Here is a 19354-nt window from a genome sequence, read left to right on the forward strand (position 1 = left end):
TGCAGGCAACATATGGTGCAACCTGCTACTAATTCCAACTCTATGCTGCAATGCAGGATACAGAAACAAAGAAACACACGCTGTTTACACAGACGCTATGAACCCAATGATAAATGAGAAGAGAGGTGTCTTCAAAGTGGCATTATTCTAGCTCTGTCTAGCTGCAAATAAATGCCTGTTAACAGCACCACAAACAATCAGTATCTACCCAGAACAGAGAGACTAATGAAACTGGTACCACTGGATACTTAAATCTGACCTCTTGTTTACCTTTAAAGAATATCAGAAGTTATGTATGAATTTCTCAGATGAAACAGCCTTCTGTAAATTGCTGAAGCTTGTAATGGATTTAGCCAACATATGCAGAAACAAACCAAAGAGTTCACAACTGAATACGTGCCTGAGGTATGTTGATGCCTTTCCGTATCTGTTCTTGCTCCCATCTACTGAGTTCTTCATCTTGCTCCCCTGCCACCAACGCTTCGTCATCACTTCCTTCAATACCTTAATACGAGTAAAACAGACAGGTAACAAAAACCAGAAGATAATAGTAAGGGCCATGAGTTCAAAACCTTGAGAGGCCATGCTTTGGTGGAACATCCCAGAGCATCCTTCTTTCCTCTTCATGAGGAATTAAGGACACTAGCCTGTGAATTATTATCACAGACATTCCACTTAAAAAAATCCACTGGGTAAATTTGCAACTAACTGCTGGTAAAATCCTATGATGTTAAAATCCTATGTATCTTACTAATTCTCCTTTTCCAGAGTTATTTTACTTGCTTGTCAGCAAAAAGAATGCTACACCAAACAACTAATGTTTTTCTTTTTCAACTATAAATTTCCTAAAAAACAAAGTACAGGAACAATACTAACTGATTCTTAGTCTAAGTTTCTACCAGCTTCAGAAGAGTCGTGTGCTTGTAAACACAGGAACTTAAGATTCCATTATGCAGTACTTTTCCTTAGAAACAGAATGCAACTCCAGATACATGCCCATTTGAAAAAAATGCTGTTCAAAAATGCTGAATGGGAGCACTTGCAGTGAAACAATGTGAAAGTTTATCAGCTGTCCTTCTTAAAAGGTTTTACCTATTTCCTCAGCAATCTTTTGCCTTTGGGATTTTTCCTTCACTGTAAAAACTATCCTCCTCTTCTCGTCATCATCTTCATCATCACTGGCATCATTTTCATCTTCTCGAACAAGGCGGCCTTTACCTGGTTCACTGTCAACGGGGGTAAAGTCTCCAAGTTCACGAGCCATTTGACGCTTTTTCCTAGCGGCATGAATAAAAGCAGCATCTGGAATTTCTCCTAGAGATAGATGTTTGCACCATTAAACAACCACTGCAACAAAAACATCTTATTCATCTCTGCCATCCTAACAAATCAACTTTGCAAATGGCAAAAAATGTGACACGAACAAAAATCCAGACTCACAGAAACATTTGCAAGCAACTTATAAGCTGCATATGCAAACTTTCTGAACAGAAACCTTCAAAGCTGCGATATACCCAAGAAGTCCAGCTCTGCTTCCAGCAGCTCACATGCCGTAACAGCACGAGCTTAATGTTCCTACGGGAAATAGTCCCAAAGAAAAGGTTTTCAGCTTTACAGGAGCTGACTATTGCAAAGGGAGGAAGAAAATTATGTTCTTTACTGGGTCACTTCCTGCCCTGATATCGCTCCTGACTGTTTTTATTTTGCATGAACAAAAACTATCAGCCATTTCAGCAGGTGATAACAGCTCAGAGATTAAGAGGACACCAAACTGGACAAAGCTAATATGAGAGATTGTACAGTTGAGGAAAAACAAGAAAAGCAGACATAATAAAAAAATATTTGAAATCTCTAGCACAAAATTAATCCAACTTACATACATCATATAAAGAAGTCCCCCAAAATAAATTTTTTCAAACATTTTTTACCACTACTTTGATTAAGCATGCAAAACCAGTTAAATTTCAGGTTCTCTTTATACTTGCACATGAGATACTCTATCCAAGCAAGCATTATCTTTAGAGATGCAACAACGTACATATGCCACTACTTTGTAATTACCCCAAAAGGAAAAATTATTTGGTAGTCAACTAGAAAATCCTTTTTCTCTTGAAACATGGCCAAGGCTGTGGAGAGCAGGCTACCCCAAGTGAGCTAACAGTTTGTAAACCAGTTTCAAAAATACTTTCTCAGACTGATTTCTTTGGCCTCAATGCCTGACCTAGACCCTCATGAGACACCTTGCAGACCTGTAACCGATACATTTGAATTAAAGACAGAATTTTATTAGACAGCAGTTAAAATTCATGGTAAGTCACCTCTTCCAATCTAGATTTTCTTACAGTTTGTCATCACTGAGACAAATTCCTGCATTTGACATTACAATGAAACATTCTGTAGTAAAACATTTTCTCTTAATAAGGCTTGTAAAGTTGAACAGGTTTGGAAAACAGCAGTTTCCTGAATTCCCAGATGCTTGATATACTGCTGGAAAGTATTTCCTAATCTCACAAATTAGTCTGCTGTAAAAGCTGGCTAAAGATTTTGTTAACATATTAGATATACTACAAAACCAACCTGGGCGGAGAACATTCAGTGATGACAGAGCACTGGAGAAAGCCCCACCAGCTTTGGGTTTTTCTTCTTCCTTCTCACTTTCAACTTCCATTTCTTCTTCACCATGCTCACTGTTTGCAGTCCCATCTTCTTGACCTATATCCTTAATCTGTCCTGTCTTTTCTAGTGGTGGTTCTAGTGGTAAGACAACAAAGCCCATGTTTTACTCTTTTTATAAAGATCACTCAAAAGTTAGTGTTTTGACTTTTTTTTAAGGTATAAAAGCCAAAAGTAAAAAAACCAAACAACAAACAAAAACCAAACAAATTAAAAAAAACCCCACAAACCAACAAATGAAAATGTTAAATGATAATTTCATTGTTCTAGATCTAGTAAAATATGCCTTCTTACCTGTGACTAAGTCACTGACATCCTCTCAAAATAAAACTTGACAAAGCACACGCCTCATCAACCACTAAACATTCTCAATATTGCCAAGTATTGAAAAAAGTGAGAGAACCCAGTAAATAAGATTATATGTGCAACCTTCACACAGTCTCTTACGTATGTAATTAGAAACCATTGACTGTGTTACGCCAAATCTTTCCACAAGAACAGACTCATTCCAAAAGAACCCTTTCATTTTCCTCTTGGGCTGGTGCAACATTACCCAGCATTAGGTGGCTAACATGCAGACACAGGCAGCAGGTATAAATATTAAGTAAAAAAATGCATGAGAAATCCAGGTGCACACAGCTGAGTTTTCAGACATTAGCATCTGCTTAGAGAATTCAGACTACTGACTCAGTAGCAGCCATGAGGTTTTTGCACTATAACCAAACCAACTACTGAGACTGCAAGAGAGACAAACAGAAAACAAGCACGCACTAGCTGCGTGCAAAATGAAGGATCTTTGTGTCAGAAGCCAGAATTAAGATACAAGTTTTCACAGATCACCTGAACACTAGCCACAGAAATCACTTCTGGTTTGGCTCATGCCCCACATAGACAACTTAAAGATCCCAATAAAAAAGAACCAGTGGGTTTCTTAAATGCAAACAAAACCTTTTAAAAATATTTAAGATTTTATTAAAAACTAATTTCATTAACTTAAAAAGGGCAATTTTCTGCATAGGACCATGCCCAAATCTCACATGCTTCAGCTATACGATTGCTATCATTAGACCATATGCCCCTCAGCTTGTTCTCATAGCGTTGTAGGTTATTACTCTACACAAAAAGAACCAACCAAAACTGTGAAAAGTATCACTACACTTTACTAATGAGCTTCCCAAAAAACAGTAACAGAAGTACAATGAAATTTAAATCCCAGGCTCTATTCCAAGCTCTGGAGGACTGTACATTGTCTGTTATTTACTCAATAACAAAGAACACCACCCTTGCTCACCCCAAAATCTTCCTTTTTGAGATGTGTTACAAGGACACATCCCAGCAGATAAGCAACAGACACACTTCTACACTAATTCCTTCCTAATTCCATAGGGAGAAATTTATCTGACATAAACAGAACAGCTATACAGAAAGTAATGCAGTCTACTGGCAACTGTGTAAGTAGCTGACAAGTTTCATCCTTCTACATGCATTTCCATATGAACTCTACCAGCTTCAGAATAGCATTTGTAAGGTTTAAATGAACACGCTTAATGCTTTCCTCTAGAAAACTAACAATTCATCCTGAAAACAAGTAATTTGTGTCTACGGGACTTAATCTTTTCCATTACAAAAGGTTCTGTTAGCTTTGCAGTTACCATCTGTTGGAGAATTGACCTCTGTTCTAACTTTTGATTTTTCAAGATCTTCTTTGTATTCTTTCTTCAACTGTTTCACAATCTTTTTGCTGTAACTTGACTTCTTCACTTTAAAAACTTCTTCAGTTTCTTTAAAAGAAAAGTTGGAAAACATTACATTAGACCTGCCAAGAAGTATACTTACCTATTAAATCTGTTAATTTTGCACCTAGAACTTAGTAAATACCACTAACAACATAATTTAAGGTGACTTTATATTTGTACTGTTGCAACAAAACCAGTCCCATATCCTTTCATGTGGACTCATGTCTACCCCATTTTTTTGTGGTCATTTTCATGTGTGTTCATTCCACTCACAGCACAGACACAGAAAATAAGGCAGAAGTTACACAACAGGGTACATGCATGGCCTGCTTTTATCTAACTGTAGTAGCCTTCTTTATAAAACCAAAACATGGCTGATCCTTCACTGTCACCACGCGTTTGGAAGAAAACAACATGAAGCCACAACATTTTGGGTCTTTTCACAGCCACACATATACACAAATAGTGAGTGAAGGGTTGGCTGGTGTTGGTTGTACTACCAGTTCAAACGTCTGCAGCACTACAACCTACCAAAAGGTATGCAGTAAGTTTAAGTAAATAGCACCGGGGGGGGGAAATAATAATTAAAGAAAAAAAATCAAAGTTTAATGTAGGAAACTCACAAGTGTTTGGGTGTTTTTAAGTCTACAGTGTAATTCCATGTTTCCAGTATTTCTGTCAAGATTTCAAACCACCAGTCTTAAAATCGATGTCCCAATGATTACAGTACTATTCCTTCCAAGAAACTTCAAAATGCATACTAACTCTCCTGCTAACAAAAGGTGTAAGAAAAATATGTTCCTCATTTTACTCACCCCGAACTTCTGGGATGCCACAAACTCTGGAGTTTGAGGACTGTTTTTTGATAATTTTCAATATGTAACAGCTATTATCCATAATCAGACTGAGTGTGATCAGACCAATTCATGAGTATAGTACTTGCTGGAACCCAGTAGAATTTCTAGCTAAAGCACTGTACAAACACAATTATGTTACTTTTACAAAAGCTCTGGTTCAGAAACTGCTCAGCCACTTTTTCCACTATTTGTGAAGGTTAACCTAACAAAACCTCGTTGGCAGCTCCACGAACTAACTGCAACAAACCACCGGTGGCTTCACATGAAGTTTGCTAGGACAACTGGCAGTCCAACCTATGAACACCAGCACATTAGACGAAAACAAACTGGACACGAAGCTGCTAGAAAGACAGCATTGCAGGTTCTGCGGCGGACGAGGAGGGCTGCACAAGCGCTGGGCCTTGTACGGGGTGCTGCACAAACCCAGGTCAAGCCACACGGGGTGCAACAGGCAAGAACCGGCAACACCGAAGCAGAGACAATCTGCCCCACTAAACCGGAATTAAACCCTCGGAACACCACCCCGGTGCTGGGAGCACGATGGCCCCGCAGAAGCAGGGTAGGCTCGGGGCCGAAGACGACTGCCGATGGGGCGCTCCCTGCCCCGCCGCACCGCGTCCTCCAGGGCTCTACCCCTCTCGTGCATCCCCCATCGCCCCCATCCCACACGGGGCAGCCCCACTGCCTTACAAATACATAAACCAAAAGGCCCGATCTCCCGGGGGGGGGGGGGCAGGCACCGAGCGGACGCCTGTGCAGGCTGCCCGGGCCCCTTCCGCCCCCAAAAGGCGGGCAGCCTCACCCTCCTCCTCATCCTGGAAGCTGAGCAGGCTGGCCCGAGGGACCTCTTTGTTCTCCCGCGTCCGCTTCTTCTCCTTGGGACGCCCGGGCCCCGGCAGCCCGTTGCCCTGCTGTTGCTGCGGCGGTGGCGGCGGCGGCGGGGGGGGCAGGAAGGCGGACGCCGGCAGGGCCCCCAGGCTTGTCCTGTCGCCTCCCGCCAGGCTCAGCCCCAAGCCCAGAGCCGCGCCGTAGCTCGCGGCGCAGGCGAAGGCCGCGGGGCTGCCGGGCAAGGCGAGGGGCACGCAGCCGGCGGGTAGCGGCAGGAGCCCGGGGCCCGCCGCCAGCGCCATGGAGGCCTCGCCGGCCCCTTCCTCTACCACCCCGGCCGCCGGCGCCGGCTCCTGAGACGGCTCCTCGTCGCGCTCCTCATCCTCGTCCTCCGACTCGTTCCGTTTCCGCACGTTCACTCTCCGCGCCTTGCGGAACATCCCGCCAGACACCGACCCCCCCTGCACCACACCGCTCTGACACCGCTCGCTCCCGCCAACCCGCGCCGAGGCCCAGGCCCGGCTCTCCGAGCATGATAGCAGCCGCAAGGGCGGCCACAGCGCCCTCTACCGACCACTGCCCGCCGCCGCCAGCCTGCCAACGGCAAGCGGCCTCCCGACCATAGAGAGGCACCGAGGTCGGCGGATAGAATGTGCACGGCTGAGAGCGTAGAGAGTCTGGCTAGAGTAACCCGCCTCGCTGCCCGCCGCTCCTTCCCCTTGCTTTCCTAGCGGCCGCTGCTGCCGCCATCTTGTGGCACCAGCCAGAGGCGTTCCGTAAGGGTTGCGCCATGGCGGAGGTGGGGGGGATCGTGGCTGATGTTTCCTGGTTAAGGCAGAGGGTGTTCCCTGGGCAAGGGGACGCCGAGCTTCGGCCTCCGCGTCCCCGCTTGTGTGGGCACGTTGTCGGCAACCAGCCTGTGGATGGCGGCGGCCATCCAGAGAAGCCGTGCAGCGCCTATTCCTCGCCATATCCTCGGCGGGCGGGGTGCTCGCCTCAGCCGGGTCTCGGCCCTCGGCTCTTGCACGGGTTGTGCGGGACGGCCCCTGCTCTTCCTGAGGAGATCGTGGCTTCTGACCGGGACGGGCGAAACAATGTGGGCTCGTCGCTACTGCTGAATAGTAGCGTCTTTCATGTGTGGGGCTGTTTTGAGTTCGATTCTCCTGTGCTGGGGACAGCATCAGAAGTCGGTCGAACCGGTCTCAGTGGCCACTGTGTTGGCTAGAAGAAAAGATACGAGCTTGGTGGAAGATGCCAGAAAATGGTGGAATTTTAAAGGCAGCCTCCCCACGTACAACTGCTGGGAGCTGGAGGGACTCTTTCTCAGCCTTCCCACCATACCATGAGGCACAGACTATCCTGCAGCGCCCCCCTCCCCCCCAATCCCGGCAGCCGGCTGGAGGTCTGCCTAGGAGAAGATGCCGGGGGTTGGCTGGTGTGCTGCAGCCTCTCACTGTGGCTGCGCAGCGAAATCTCCCATAGGAATGAAATTACAGAACCGTTTGAGTTGGAAGGGACCTTAAAGCTCATCCAGTTCCAACCCCGTGCCACGGGCAGGGACACGTTCCACGATACCAGCTTGCTCCAAGCCCCATCCAACCTGGCCTTGAACACTGCCAGGGATGGGGCAGCCGCAGCTTCTTTGGGCAACCTGTGCCAGTGCCTCACCACCCTCACAGGGGGGAATTTCTTCCTAATATCTAATCACGTTACTTGTGCTGTTCTCAATCTGTTCTGACTCCCCAAAGTCACACCAGAATTACTGGTAAGAAGGAAAACTGTAAATTTACAACTGCTATCTCAATTTTTATTTTTTTCTGATACAACCCCCCTCCCCCTCAGTTTCCATTGACTTCCATATCCAGTAATTGTTAATGGCTGGGAAATACATACAGGTTGAACTTCCATACATGGAGAATGAAACCTTTGTGTATATAAATATTAACTGCTATAAATACATAATCAAATGCTGTACAGTGTTAAGTGTTAGTATCTTACCCTGGGATTTAAAACATCCACGAAATCACATAATTGTTTCTGCAGAGTGATGCTTAATGTACTGCTGTACGTAGTTCACAGGCAGGTAAAAGAAACCTGTGCCAACAGAGCTAGTAACATTCACAACAATTGTGGAACAGGTAGCCCAGAGAAGATGTGGCTGCCTGGCCGTGTTCAAGGCCAGGTTAGACGGGGCTTGAGGCAACCTGGTCTAGTGGAAGGTGTCCCTGACCATGGCAGGGGAGTTGGAACTGGGTGAGTTTTAAGGGTCCTTCCACCCCAAGCCATTCTACAATTCTGTGAGTCTAAGATACGTTTTATATGCATCACTTGAAGAAATTCATCAAGCTTCCAATGCAGCATTGTTATATGGCAAAGCCATATAAAATTCGAATTGGGAGGATCAGGTTCTTGGTATCTGCTGGAGAAGAACAGGGGAGTTGAAAAGATCACTGCAGCATTGGTGCTGTGGTTTTTTGCTGCACATGTAATTGAGAGGAGGATTTTTTCCTGATTCCAGCAAAATCTCTGCAGTGCGTAATTGGACACAGGAGTAAAAGGTCTTCTGCGTCAGTTTTACTCACAACACTACAATGGCAAAACTAACTGTAACTGTAGTTTGAAGTGTTTAAAAGCCTATGGAATTATTAACCATAAGGTTTCTTCCCAACAAGGTTTCTTCCCAACATTCTCAGTTACTAGTGCGGGTGTGAATTTTGAACAGTATCAGCAGCCAGACTCTGCTGTCAGGGCAATGTGGAAGTACTGTGCTATTCAGCACATTGTTTACTAGAGGGCAGCAGAGCCTCAGTGAATTCGCTGAAGATCATTTAGGTTTGATGAGAGCATTGACAATATTCAGAAATCAATAAACGTGTGTACCAGCTCTGTATTTAAAACGGCATTCTGTGCATGATTAGTGACTAGCCAGTTTGTGAAGGCAAGGTTAGTGTTCTTGGAGGCACTTGGATCATGGGATGCCTGGGGAGACAATATGAATGATTTGCGTGTGTCTGTATTACATTCCAGGCATGTAACGTGCCCAGAACACCACCACCCCACTGTCACCAACCTCTGTCAGCCCAGCTCCTGCTCATGTCTGTTCTGTGACCCATGACACAGTTGTGAGAGGTATCACCAGAAATATTTATGATGTGGGAAGAAGGCTTGTGTTTGTTGCTCAGGTGCTGACAAAGGAAACAAGGCCTTTACAACAGCTGATTTAATAGTTGTCTGGTTGAGTTAAACTGAGTTCAGTCCCCAGCCTTCAAACACTCATGTGCTTAAATCTGTTAACTTGCAGTTGCAAATAAACTCCATTAATTCAGTAGTTACCACATGGTTGAGTTGAGTGAGAGAACTCACAGTAATGGAAGGTGTGCATGTATTTAAGTATTCTGGAAGATTAAGTTTTGCTTCCTGGCAAAACTGCTGTGACATTGATTGCAGTTAGAAAAGAAGTCCCTCTTTAAAGGTGTTGAAGGAACTTCATTGGTTCCTCGAAATCTTGATAGCCATTCCCCTCAGTACATATTTTATCCCAATTTCATGTAATTCTTTGCTGGCAATGGCAGACTGTTAGGACTTGGTATTCCAAGGCCTGTATTATACTATACGGATGGTTCCTGTATTTGTACCTCATGGAATGCAAATGCTGCAGAAATGGGCAAGGAGCAGACTGTGTGGTACATCAATAGTCCCAGCATATGTTTCCTGCAATGCATCTAAAAATTGTTTGCTACATGTCTGCCAGAAGCCTCGCCTCCCTTATCAGACAAGTCATTGGATGGGATCTTTCTGCTTTCTTGTAGAGGAGAACATTGGCAGAGCTTGCCATTATCACAGAAGATGAAGTCAAGCTCCTGGCATTTGGGGAAATTGCAGGTGTCAGCACACCCCATTTCCCTGGGAAAAACACCTTTGTGAGCATGGCGTCTCACCTGTCGGGTGGCCTCCTGCCCAGTGCTTTCCCATGCTTTCTTTGCCATGGCTTGGCAAAGAACACAGCTTCCTGGTCATCCTCTAAACATGCCTTTACTGGGTGCTGAGGTTGGAGGGTGTCTGCATAGCCCGTCCCTGCTTTCACAAGAGGCTGTGTCATGCAGCCCCAGTAGAGGCTTCCCAGCTCTGACCAAGTACCAGAGGGCAAGGACACCTCTGCACTCCTAGTTTGAGTAACCTGTAGCCACCTCACACACATTGAACCTGCCAGCAGTGGGCTGTATCAACAGGGGCATGGCCAGTAGGCAGAAGGAAGGGATTATTTCCCTTGTCCCAGCACTCATTAGAGTGTACACCATACAGAGTACTGCAGGCAGTTCTGCCCCTCCCAGTGCAAGAACGATATGGATCAGCAGAAGCAGTCCAATGGAGAGGCATCAAGATGGTCAGTCTGGGACTGGTGCATATGACAGTGAGAACAGTCTGGGCTTGATCAGCCTGAAGAAGAGGAAGCTGGGGTCCATCCATGGAAAAAGGTTTCCCCAAGAGGATGGGCAGGCAGTGGAGCAGGTTGCCTAATGAGATTGTGCAGGCTCCATCCTTGGGTTTTGGGACTTGACTGCAGAACCCCCTGAGAAGCCTGATCCCAGAGGTGACCCTCCTTGGGGCAGGGGGTTGTACTAGAGACCTCCTGAGCTGCCATCTAACCCCAGTGACTCTCTGGGAGGCTCAGATTCCTTTACAACTGGAGATACATGGTTATGTCTTTTTCTTTCTGAGGCGCAACCTTAAAACAAAACTTGTCTGTAGATACCAATTCTTAGCTTACAATATATAGAAAGAATTTGTACCAATGCTTCCTAAAACAGTCATTTCACATTTTCTTTGTTCTTTAAGAAGGCTTTTACTGAATCAGTCTGAGTCTGTCTGTCTTAAAACACCTCCTTGTAGAGTGCTGTCACATTCAGAACTGTTCATCGCCTAACAGCTCCTCCTGGCCAAACCAGACAGAAGTCTTGTCAGTCTCTTAGCAGTCTAACATGCCTCTGACTACTGAATATGTCAAATAACTCAGTAAATGAATGTTACAACATAGCTCTTGTTATCTGAGGTTGAGGAAACATCAGAGTACAGCAGGCTGGGAAAGTGCTCCATGATACTAGAGACGTTTTCCACACTGTACGACTTTAGCAAAGAATAGCCATTGAAAAGAGAGGTATCCAGAAAAGAAATATGTGCAAGCATTTGCCTGTCTTTGTTGTGCATTGCGAGTGAGTTTTCTTTTTCATTGTTGCTGCTGCTGTAGATGGTTACACTCTGCTCTGGAAACAGCCCCTTGACCTTTTTTACCCGCAGCTTTTGAAGTCCCCAAATGGCCAAGTATTCTGTTGGGAGAGGAGTGGTGCCACAGAAGGACAGCTTCAAATCCCACACCCTTGTGAAGTTGAGGAGCATCTCCAGCACAGAGGTGTCTGTGAACCAAATGGTGAGGTGGCTCTTGTAGGTAGTTTTTTCCATGGTAGAAGGCAGCACTGTTTTGCAATTGCACATCAAGTTTGCCAGGCAGTAGTCGCAGTCACGGATATCCACTGAGCAGCTGCAGTTGCGAATTGTGTTTTCCTTGGTGAAAATTAGCGTATGGTTCTTCTGACTTCTCACAAAACTGCCAGTGATGTGCATGCCAAGGAAGCCAGCCAAAAGGAGAGCCAGCCAAAGGGAGAGAGCAGAGAAGGCTATTGGCTTCATTAGTACTGGTGCCAAGTTGCCAAGTGTCTCCTTTTACTCAGTGATTTATACCACTTGGCTTTACCTACTGAAGAAAAACAATTTCTTTATTACACTGAAGATCACTCAACGGTTAATATTACTTTGCTTTTCGCACCCACTCACTGTATGGTCTGTTCAGAACCATATTGCAGTTTTGCAGGTTGCCCTGCATTAGAGGGGAAACATAGCTACACTGGTTCAGAAAAAATAATTGTGTCTTATGTTTGGGATTCTTCACTCTTCTTTTGCTCTAAATAGTTTCATCTGCATATAGGGCAGCTTGGACACCCTCTTCTCTATCCAGGCACCTCCTAAGCCTGCTCAGTGTGAATGTAAGAGCAGGACTCCTCTTCCTCATTTCTCCTTTCTGCTTTCCCTTTGTCTGCTTCCCAACAGCAGATAGAGGTGGCAAATGATCCTGTTCTCCACTTCACCAAATGAGGCAGTCTGAGGGAGACTAAAGAGAAGTGTTTTGTTTTACACCTGAATTGCTAAGTAAGGGCTGTGCTAACCTTCCCTTTAAACTGAGTGTGGGATATGATGGGCAAAGGGAAAGAAAGAAAGGGTGGTTAAATTATATAAATTGTAACATGTTGGAAAGTTTGTCTGATTTAACTGTAACTGTTTTGAAACACCAAGAGACATTTAGCATCAAATTTCTACCAAAGTTGGCAAGTACTAGTGAAGGCAGCAGTAAGGGCATGCAGTAGGCAGAATTTGGTCCTTAGCATGCGAAAAAATTGGTCTGTGTCCGGAATGCATATCTCCTCACCTCAGAAAACGTGGCAATACACCTGCAGTTTTGGAGAAACATACCAGCTAAACAGGACAATAATAGTATTTAGAATAAAAACAGAAATCGGTTTTGTCTGTTATTCAATCTCCTATCATTACACAATGGAATCTTCTGCTATAAACTTCATGGTCATTTAAGAGACAATTAAAGGAGAGTCTCTTTAGGAGCACACTAAAGTTCTCTTAGTCATTAGCACTCTTGTATGCATGGTAGTTTACCAGGTATGTGATTTAGATCTTAATGTGTTAAGCTCAGTTCCTGATGAAAATTCAAGTGAGAGTGTCCTTTGACTAATACTAATTTAAAAAAAAACCCACAAAACTGCATCATGATGGAATAGTTTGTGTCCTGCTTTCCACATTTCTTATTTAGAGAGGGTATAGTCCTCTACCCTGTTTTTTTTCTTTGAAGTTCCCTGTGAGTGTATCTGTATAAACTGTGATGGTTTGTAAATGTTCAGAGCCTTGCCATCCTTGGAATAAGGAAGAAAAGGGAAAGGTACATGCACATGCGAGAAAAATCTGCACATAAGCAATGGTAGACTCTGGGCCAGACATTGCCACCGGATCCTTTCCATGAATGAGATCTTTAGCTTGTGATAGGCAGTTACAGCAAAACATCATCTCATTGCTTAACAGCTTCAAAAAGTAATCAAGTTGTCAAGAGGTAATAGGAAAATGATGGGAGAAAAAAAAGATGGTGCTGTTGAACTACTGCATAAATCGCTTGTTCGCTGACACTTGCCTGTTGTTTGCAGTTCAGATCCCACCATTTCAGGAAAGATACCACAGGACTGGAGTTCAGAGAAGAGCAACAAGAGTGATGAGACATTGAAGAGCATGCCTGTAAGTAAGGTGGGACTACATAAGTTAGAGTTTTAAGTGGGACAAGAGGTGGTTGAGGCAGGATGTAGTGGTGATCTACTAAAGCACAAATAACGTGGAGATTATGGGGAAAGATCAGTTTTTCACTGCTTGTCCCAAGAACAAGAGCAAGACATCTCAGATAAAACCACTAGGGTCACACCTGACTTGCAGATCCTTAGCAAAAGATGTTGGGGGTGCAGAAAGTTTTCACCAGCTCGAGGCAGGACTGGTTAAGCTCAGTGAGACGTCCACTGCGATTATCATGTACACAGGCACCACACCTACATACAGAAGACCATGTGCTCAAAATAGTTGGAGGGAAAGAAAGCTAGAGCAGTACGTATCACTTGTTCTTGTCCTATTGAAAATCTCTCCTACATGCTTGCAGCTGCACATGGAGGTGGCTGCTCAACAGATGGATATTTGGTCTGGCAGATTATGATTGTTCTTGTGCAAGACCCATGTAATGTAAATGTAAACAAACTGACTCAAACATGATTTAATTCTGTATGTACTCCCTGAATTTGGTATGTTGTTTTCTTAAGTGAAGGATACAGACATTTTAATGCTTAAATATTTAATCCATGTTGTGGAACATACCAGAAATGCCAGTCCAGCTCTTAGCTAATGTTTAACTTCAAAGATCAGACAAATCCAAGCTGTAGCTGTTCTCGTATCATTAATTCTAGATTAATTTGGCTTCCAGTATCTAAGCATCTAATCATGCATCACCATGAAAATCCTACTACTAAACCTCCACACTGTGCTTATTTTCTCAGCCCTTAACTGTGGCTAACAGTTTTGATAAATCAGAAATCTGTAATATAACCACTCTTACACAACTCAGTGATATTATTTGGGTTTATCTGGTGTGGAGGTAATATTTGCAAGAAGAATTCCTAGATAATGCTAACAATATGAGTCTGAACTAAAGGAAAGAAATTTTCATTGAAGACCCAACACTTCCGCATTTCAAACTCGCACCTGCATCAAAAGGGGTGATACTGCTTTTTCCACATAGCATGTGAAGAATAGTCATAAAAACATTAGAATACAATACTTTGATGCTTCCTCATTAGTTTTAACTCCTGATTCCTTTTCTTTCTTTCAGTGCTGAAGAGTAGAGAACCTTTAGTTCTCCATTATCTTGCAGCCAGCCAAGGAAAATTCCTTAGCTGATAGCATTAGGGTTCCATCTGTAAAATCCAAACAAAATTCTGAATACTGGCATTCCAGGAAATGTTATCTCCAGAAATACTTGCTATCCTCTTCTGCTCCCTGCAATGCAGAAACATTCCTATAAACTCAGGTTTTAGTATTTAGTTTATGGGTGGCTTCGGTGAGTGATATGCAAGCAATGAAATATATGTTGCAGGTTGTTTCTCTGTGAAGTGTCAAAGTCACCTGCAATGCACCTTTACTTAAGTTGTTAATTATCTACAGAAAAATGTGCATTATGTGTCTCTTAAACAAATTACTTTGCTGTCTGCACTGGTTAAGTCTTGGAAAAAGGTTGGCTTTAATTTTGGAGGTGGAAGGAGCTGCCTGCAAGGAAGAAATGAGTTAAAGCATAGATAAAACTTAACTGCACTAGCTTGATGGTACCAAGTTGTATCTTTTTGAATGATACCAGAAATTGTTGAGCTTGTTCATTAACCAGTTGCAGTGAACTGACTTGTAAGTACATTTTGATTAAAACCAGAATGTCTCTGTAGCCTAAATTTGGTATGAACTATAGGAGTCTTGTGCTATTGCTGAAAGTTTGGTTTAAATTTTCGAGTAAAAGAATCTGCCAGGCTGCAAGATGACTGCCAGCAGAAGTAATACCAGCTTGGGTTAATTAAAATTAGAAGTGGGAAAAAAACAAGAGGCAAGTAAAACTAGTATTGCCCCAGAGGTCTTTTCTTATGCCTGCTTTTCCTTATGCCTGGGTAAACAGTCACTCAGCTTCACTGAGCAGTGGTAAAGTACCACCACTACATGGGAAGTACTGATAGTTGATGCACTTTTCCTCCAAACAACTGACACTGTTTCCTCAGTGACTAGATGCCAGTTAGAGCATTAAAACACCTCAGAACAGTTTTCCTTGTATATTCCTTTAGAAAAGTCTTTGTTGACATTGAGGGGAAGCTCTTGCGTCACCCCAAATTGGAGGACTTTTTGTTATAACCATCTCTGTTTAGCTGAATACTTGGAGAACAGGGAATAAAGGTCAGCTCTAAGCACGAAAGCTTACCAGCTCTCTAACACCTAAATAAGTCTGTAGTAAAGCATTTCTAGGAGTACCTGGACCTAAACCCCAGAGCACAGACTCAGTGGATGCAGGTGGGTGAGAAAGAAACAGCAGCAGCAGCCTTGATGGGGGAATAGGGAGGTAGCTGTGGGCAAAGGAGGCAGCTATAGAGATGAGGGGGAAAGATGGTGATAAGGGGCTGGGTAGAGGAGAGACAAGTGCAGGCCAGAGATGGGAGGGAGGAATGGAGAAGGAGGAAGGAGTAGGAAGCCTTTCTTAACAAGTCAGGAAGCTCTTTAATAGGGCAGAACATACAGAAAAAGTGAACTGAGGCTCTGTGGCAGTTTTTTTGATGACTTTACAAGCATGACAAAGTAAAAGAGAGGAACAGCGTTTCTCTAGGAGAGCCACCCACTCTGCTCCTGCTTTGGCTTCTGATTTGTGTGTTTTATATCCAGTTCAGTATTTGTTGTTCAGTAATGAGTTGTTCCTTCCCTGCAAAAACTGGAGAGAAGCTGGATCGCAGCAGCTGCCTTGGGAGTCCTTCCAGCCTGCAATGTTGGCCTGGGGAGGGGTAAGGCAGCCACTGCTTTGCAGCTGAGATCTCTGTGATAGGGAGGGGAGAAGAGAAGCTGCATTCCCTGCCTAGCAGCAAACAGAAATCCCAATGATTTTGTGTAAATTTTGCTTGCTTCCAGTAGGAATAGCCTGCTTCTGAAAGAACAGTTTTGAGTGATCTAAATCTGGCAAACCATTTGTTCATTTCTTTCCTGAGTGGGGGACTTTTCATGTGGAAATCACACTAGACATAGGAACCAGCAGAAAATAGTTCCAGTTTGATTGCTTCAGCCATGCATGTTTTTAGATGTGTATCCTCTTTCCAACACTGAAACCCCTGTTTTATTATATTTTATCCCCAGAGTTTTCTAGCACATGATTCCAGCCATGCTCCTTTTTTCTTCACAGGTTTCAATAGCTAAAGGAGATTTTCAAAGCTTATTCAGTAATAGTGCCATTTCAGGTTTCTGAAGTTGCTTTGATCATTCCACTAATTTTTATTTTTTTTCCTAATTACAGATCTGTGTATTAAGAAAATTGCAAAAAAGCAATAAAAAGCCTTCGGCTGTTGTGTGAGAATGCTACTGTCTCAAGGAAAGTTAATCCTATTCAATGGAAGTCCAAAGCCTATATAATTAATTTCTTCACAGGGTGCTTTCTTCCATTCTTTATTCAGAAAAAAAACCTAATTAAAACCCGTCATTGATCACTTGTGTTAACATGTGCCTATGTGAAAGTGCTGTATTAAGCAAAGAGGAGCTTAAATCCATATAATCTTGTGCAGCTTGAGTAATGTACACAGAATGAATACCAGAACCACCCAGTTCAGATCAAAATAGCATGAAAGGCTGGACAACTCCAAAAGCATTTAGAACTATGAAGACTGCCTCTTTCTTTTCCTTTCTATGCAGGTATGGGAGGGATGTGTAAAAAAAGTAGGTTGCATTTCAGAGTGAAGGTGTCAGCAAGGACATAGGTACAGTTACTCGCCTGCCACTCTGGAACCTCAAAAAGAAGGCAGGGGGAGGAGTGCAGACAAGCTCCTGTTACTCTAAGGAGCAAAGCATGCACCAGGCTTACCTTCATCTGCGTACTCTTTCAGTGATGTTTAATGTTGGTCTAACCTGTGAAATGTCTGTTGAAGAAGGGGCTTTTGAAGACTGCACAGGGCTACCAGTGAGTATCTGTGCTGTGTTGTAATTGTAACTAACTGGAGGTTTTAAAGGGTACTTTCTTCAGCATTTGAAAGAGTAAACTGAAATAGCGTCTCTGGTATGCAAACAGGTATGCACATGAGAAAGTGTGAGGATAGCTTTTAACATCTACTGAACTAAACAGGTATTAAAATACAAGATTACAGGAAAATGTAAAGAGTTATGTAAAATGCAGTCAGTTCCTTCACAGCCTGAGTCTTACCTGCAGAAGTCCTGACCAGAAAGCCCCGGGGAGGCTCAGGCCTTGAGGGAAACAAAATGCTGGATTTGACCTTTTTCCTCTGTGGGAGTTTTAGGAGTTTCTTAAGTGTGCTGATGGCAGAGAGAGAAGTATTTTGTTTTCAATCTCTGTTTAAACAATTACCATATTTATTTAGTTACTCCACAGATAAATACAGGAAAATAACTTGGTGATAAAAACTGATGTTCTACAGACTTCCAGACTGCAGCGTGATGATCCCTTCTTGTTGTCAATAACTTGAAAATTGTATTTGCATTTTCTTGTGCAGCAAAAACCTGGGCTGCTGTCATTAGGCTGAGCAGCCAGTGCTGTAGTCATGATGCTGTCAAGAGCAGCAGAACAAATTCCTTCCCAGAAGTGATAAAAATGCAAGACAAAATAGGCAGTTCTGTTGTGTTGAGCTTTAACAACACGCAGAACCTCGAAAATGTTCCTGTGTGGATATTTTGGTATTTGAGGTAAGCACAGCCTCAGGGACAGAGTTCATCTAAAAACATCTCTGCAGAATGGTCAAGCCTGTCTATCCCATGCAAAGCTTCTGTCCATACCAGAGGCAAATGTTATAGTGGGGAAGGTTGTGACATGCAGCTGCAGGAAGGCAGATTAATAGGAGAAAATGCAAGGAAAAGGGCAAAGTCCTTTTCTCCCAAAGAACTGGGAGTGGTTATACCTCCCCTCTAATGCTGGATGAAGCACAGCCTTGGCAGGTCACAGCCTGATTATTCCAAATCTAGAGAGAAGAAAGGATGCATGTGTAAGGCTTTCATTTTTATGCCCTGCTTCACGTGTGCAATCTGCACTTTTCCTAATAAAGAGCAGGAGACCAAGATGAGTGTCAGGATTTGCTTTGCTGGAACAGGCCTGGAGCTATTCCAGCATGGAGGTGTGCACAGTACATGCTGTCCGGGAAGGCTGACCCCCACTGCTCTGGGTATTCACCTTCGAATTGCATCAGGACGAGCATTTACGTAAGTGACAAGTGAAAAGAAAGTAGTATAAAGCTTTACCAATTTGAGAGGAGAGCACTCTTCTGCTCAGCTTTACAAAGCAGCAGCAGATCAAACATGCCTTATCCACTCAAGCACATGGACAGCATTTGTCATTACATCTGCGTACCTGGGTTGAAACCAGTGGTATAAATCTGATCTAATGAAATGAAATATCAGAATTTTATTTGTAGCAGTGCCTCCATCCTGCCTGCTAGCACAATCTATGACTACAAGACCCAGTTTTCTATTCAGTGGTTATGAAGTGCTTTAAGAGTCTCAGAGGGAAGGCACTATAGAAAAAACAGTTTCTTCCTGCTGCTGTTTAACCAGGCAGCTATTCCAGTCTGTTGACTGATATTTCTCTGCGGTGCCTTCTGCAGCTTTCAAGTAATGGGGCCACTGGTGGCTTGAACTCTTGTCCTGATGCTTTATGAGACAGTCCTATATCAAAAGGTGTCAGGAATACAAAATCATGCCCTGGCTTTGTGTTAAAGAGAAACCCCAGGATACACAGTTACATGTACATAGTAAAAAGATTTTAATTCTACTCTATATAATAGATTAGTACTTTTCAACAAATTCCATGTTTGCTTATTGAATGATCTAGCCTTTTGCCTTCCATTAGGCTCATTTTATTTATTTTTGTAAAACAGAAGC

At 43.5% G+C, this 19354-nt stretch overlaps 2 protein-coding genes across 5 annotated transcripts in view; both read right to left on the reverse strand.

Annotated features, from left to right (window-relative positions):
• Window positions 1-10478, reverse strand: part of PAXBP1 (PAX3 and PAX7 binding protein 1) — a 30398-nt gene extending 19920 nt beyond the window's left edge. Inside the window, exons 1-5 of one of the 4 annotated variants that reach the window (XM_061359025.1) lie at window positions 10033-10478; window positions 4326-4454; window positions 2578-2754; window positions 1093-1314; window positions 401-504 (exon numbers count right to left, since the gene is read on the reverse strand). In XM_061359025.1, coding sequence (XP_061215009.1) covers window positions 401-504; window positions 1093-1314; window positions 2578-2754; window positions 4326-4454; window positions 10033-10111 — 711 coding nt within the window. In that variant the 5' untranslated portion in view covers window positions 10112-10478. Of the gene's footprint in view, window positions 1-400; window positions 505-1092; window positions 1315-2577; window positions 2755-4325; window positions 4455-6068; window positions 6571-10032 lie in introns of those variants that run through there. The other 3 variants (XM_061359023.1, XM_061359024.1, XM_061359022.1) reach the window with 3 other exon arrangements.
• The window catches only part of EPCIP (exosomal polycystin 1 interacting protein), a 42258-nt gene continuing 32202 nt past the window's right edge, over window positions 9299-19354 (reverse strand). Inside the window, exon 3 of the mRNA XM_061359352.1 lies at window positions 9299-11696. Coding sequence (XP_061215336.1) covers window positions 11105-11696 — 592 coding nt within the window. The 3' untranslated portion in view covers window positions 9299-11104. The remainder of the gene's footprint in view (window positions 11697-19354) is intronic.

Source organism: Neopsephotus bourkii, unplaced genomic scaffold, assembly GCF_033783945.1.
Source record: "Neopsephotus bourkii isolate Nb327-2 ecotype Australia unplaced genomic scaffold, CSIRO-AGI_Nbou_v1 NB_962, whole genome shotgun sequence".
Taxonomy (NCBI): domain Eukaryota; kingdom Metazoa; phylum Chordata; class Aves; order Psittaciformes; family Psittacidae; genus Neopsephotus; species Neopsephotus bourkii.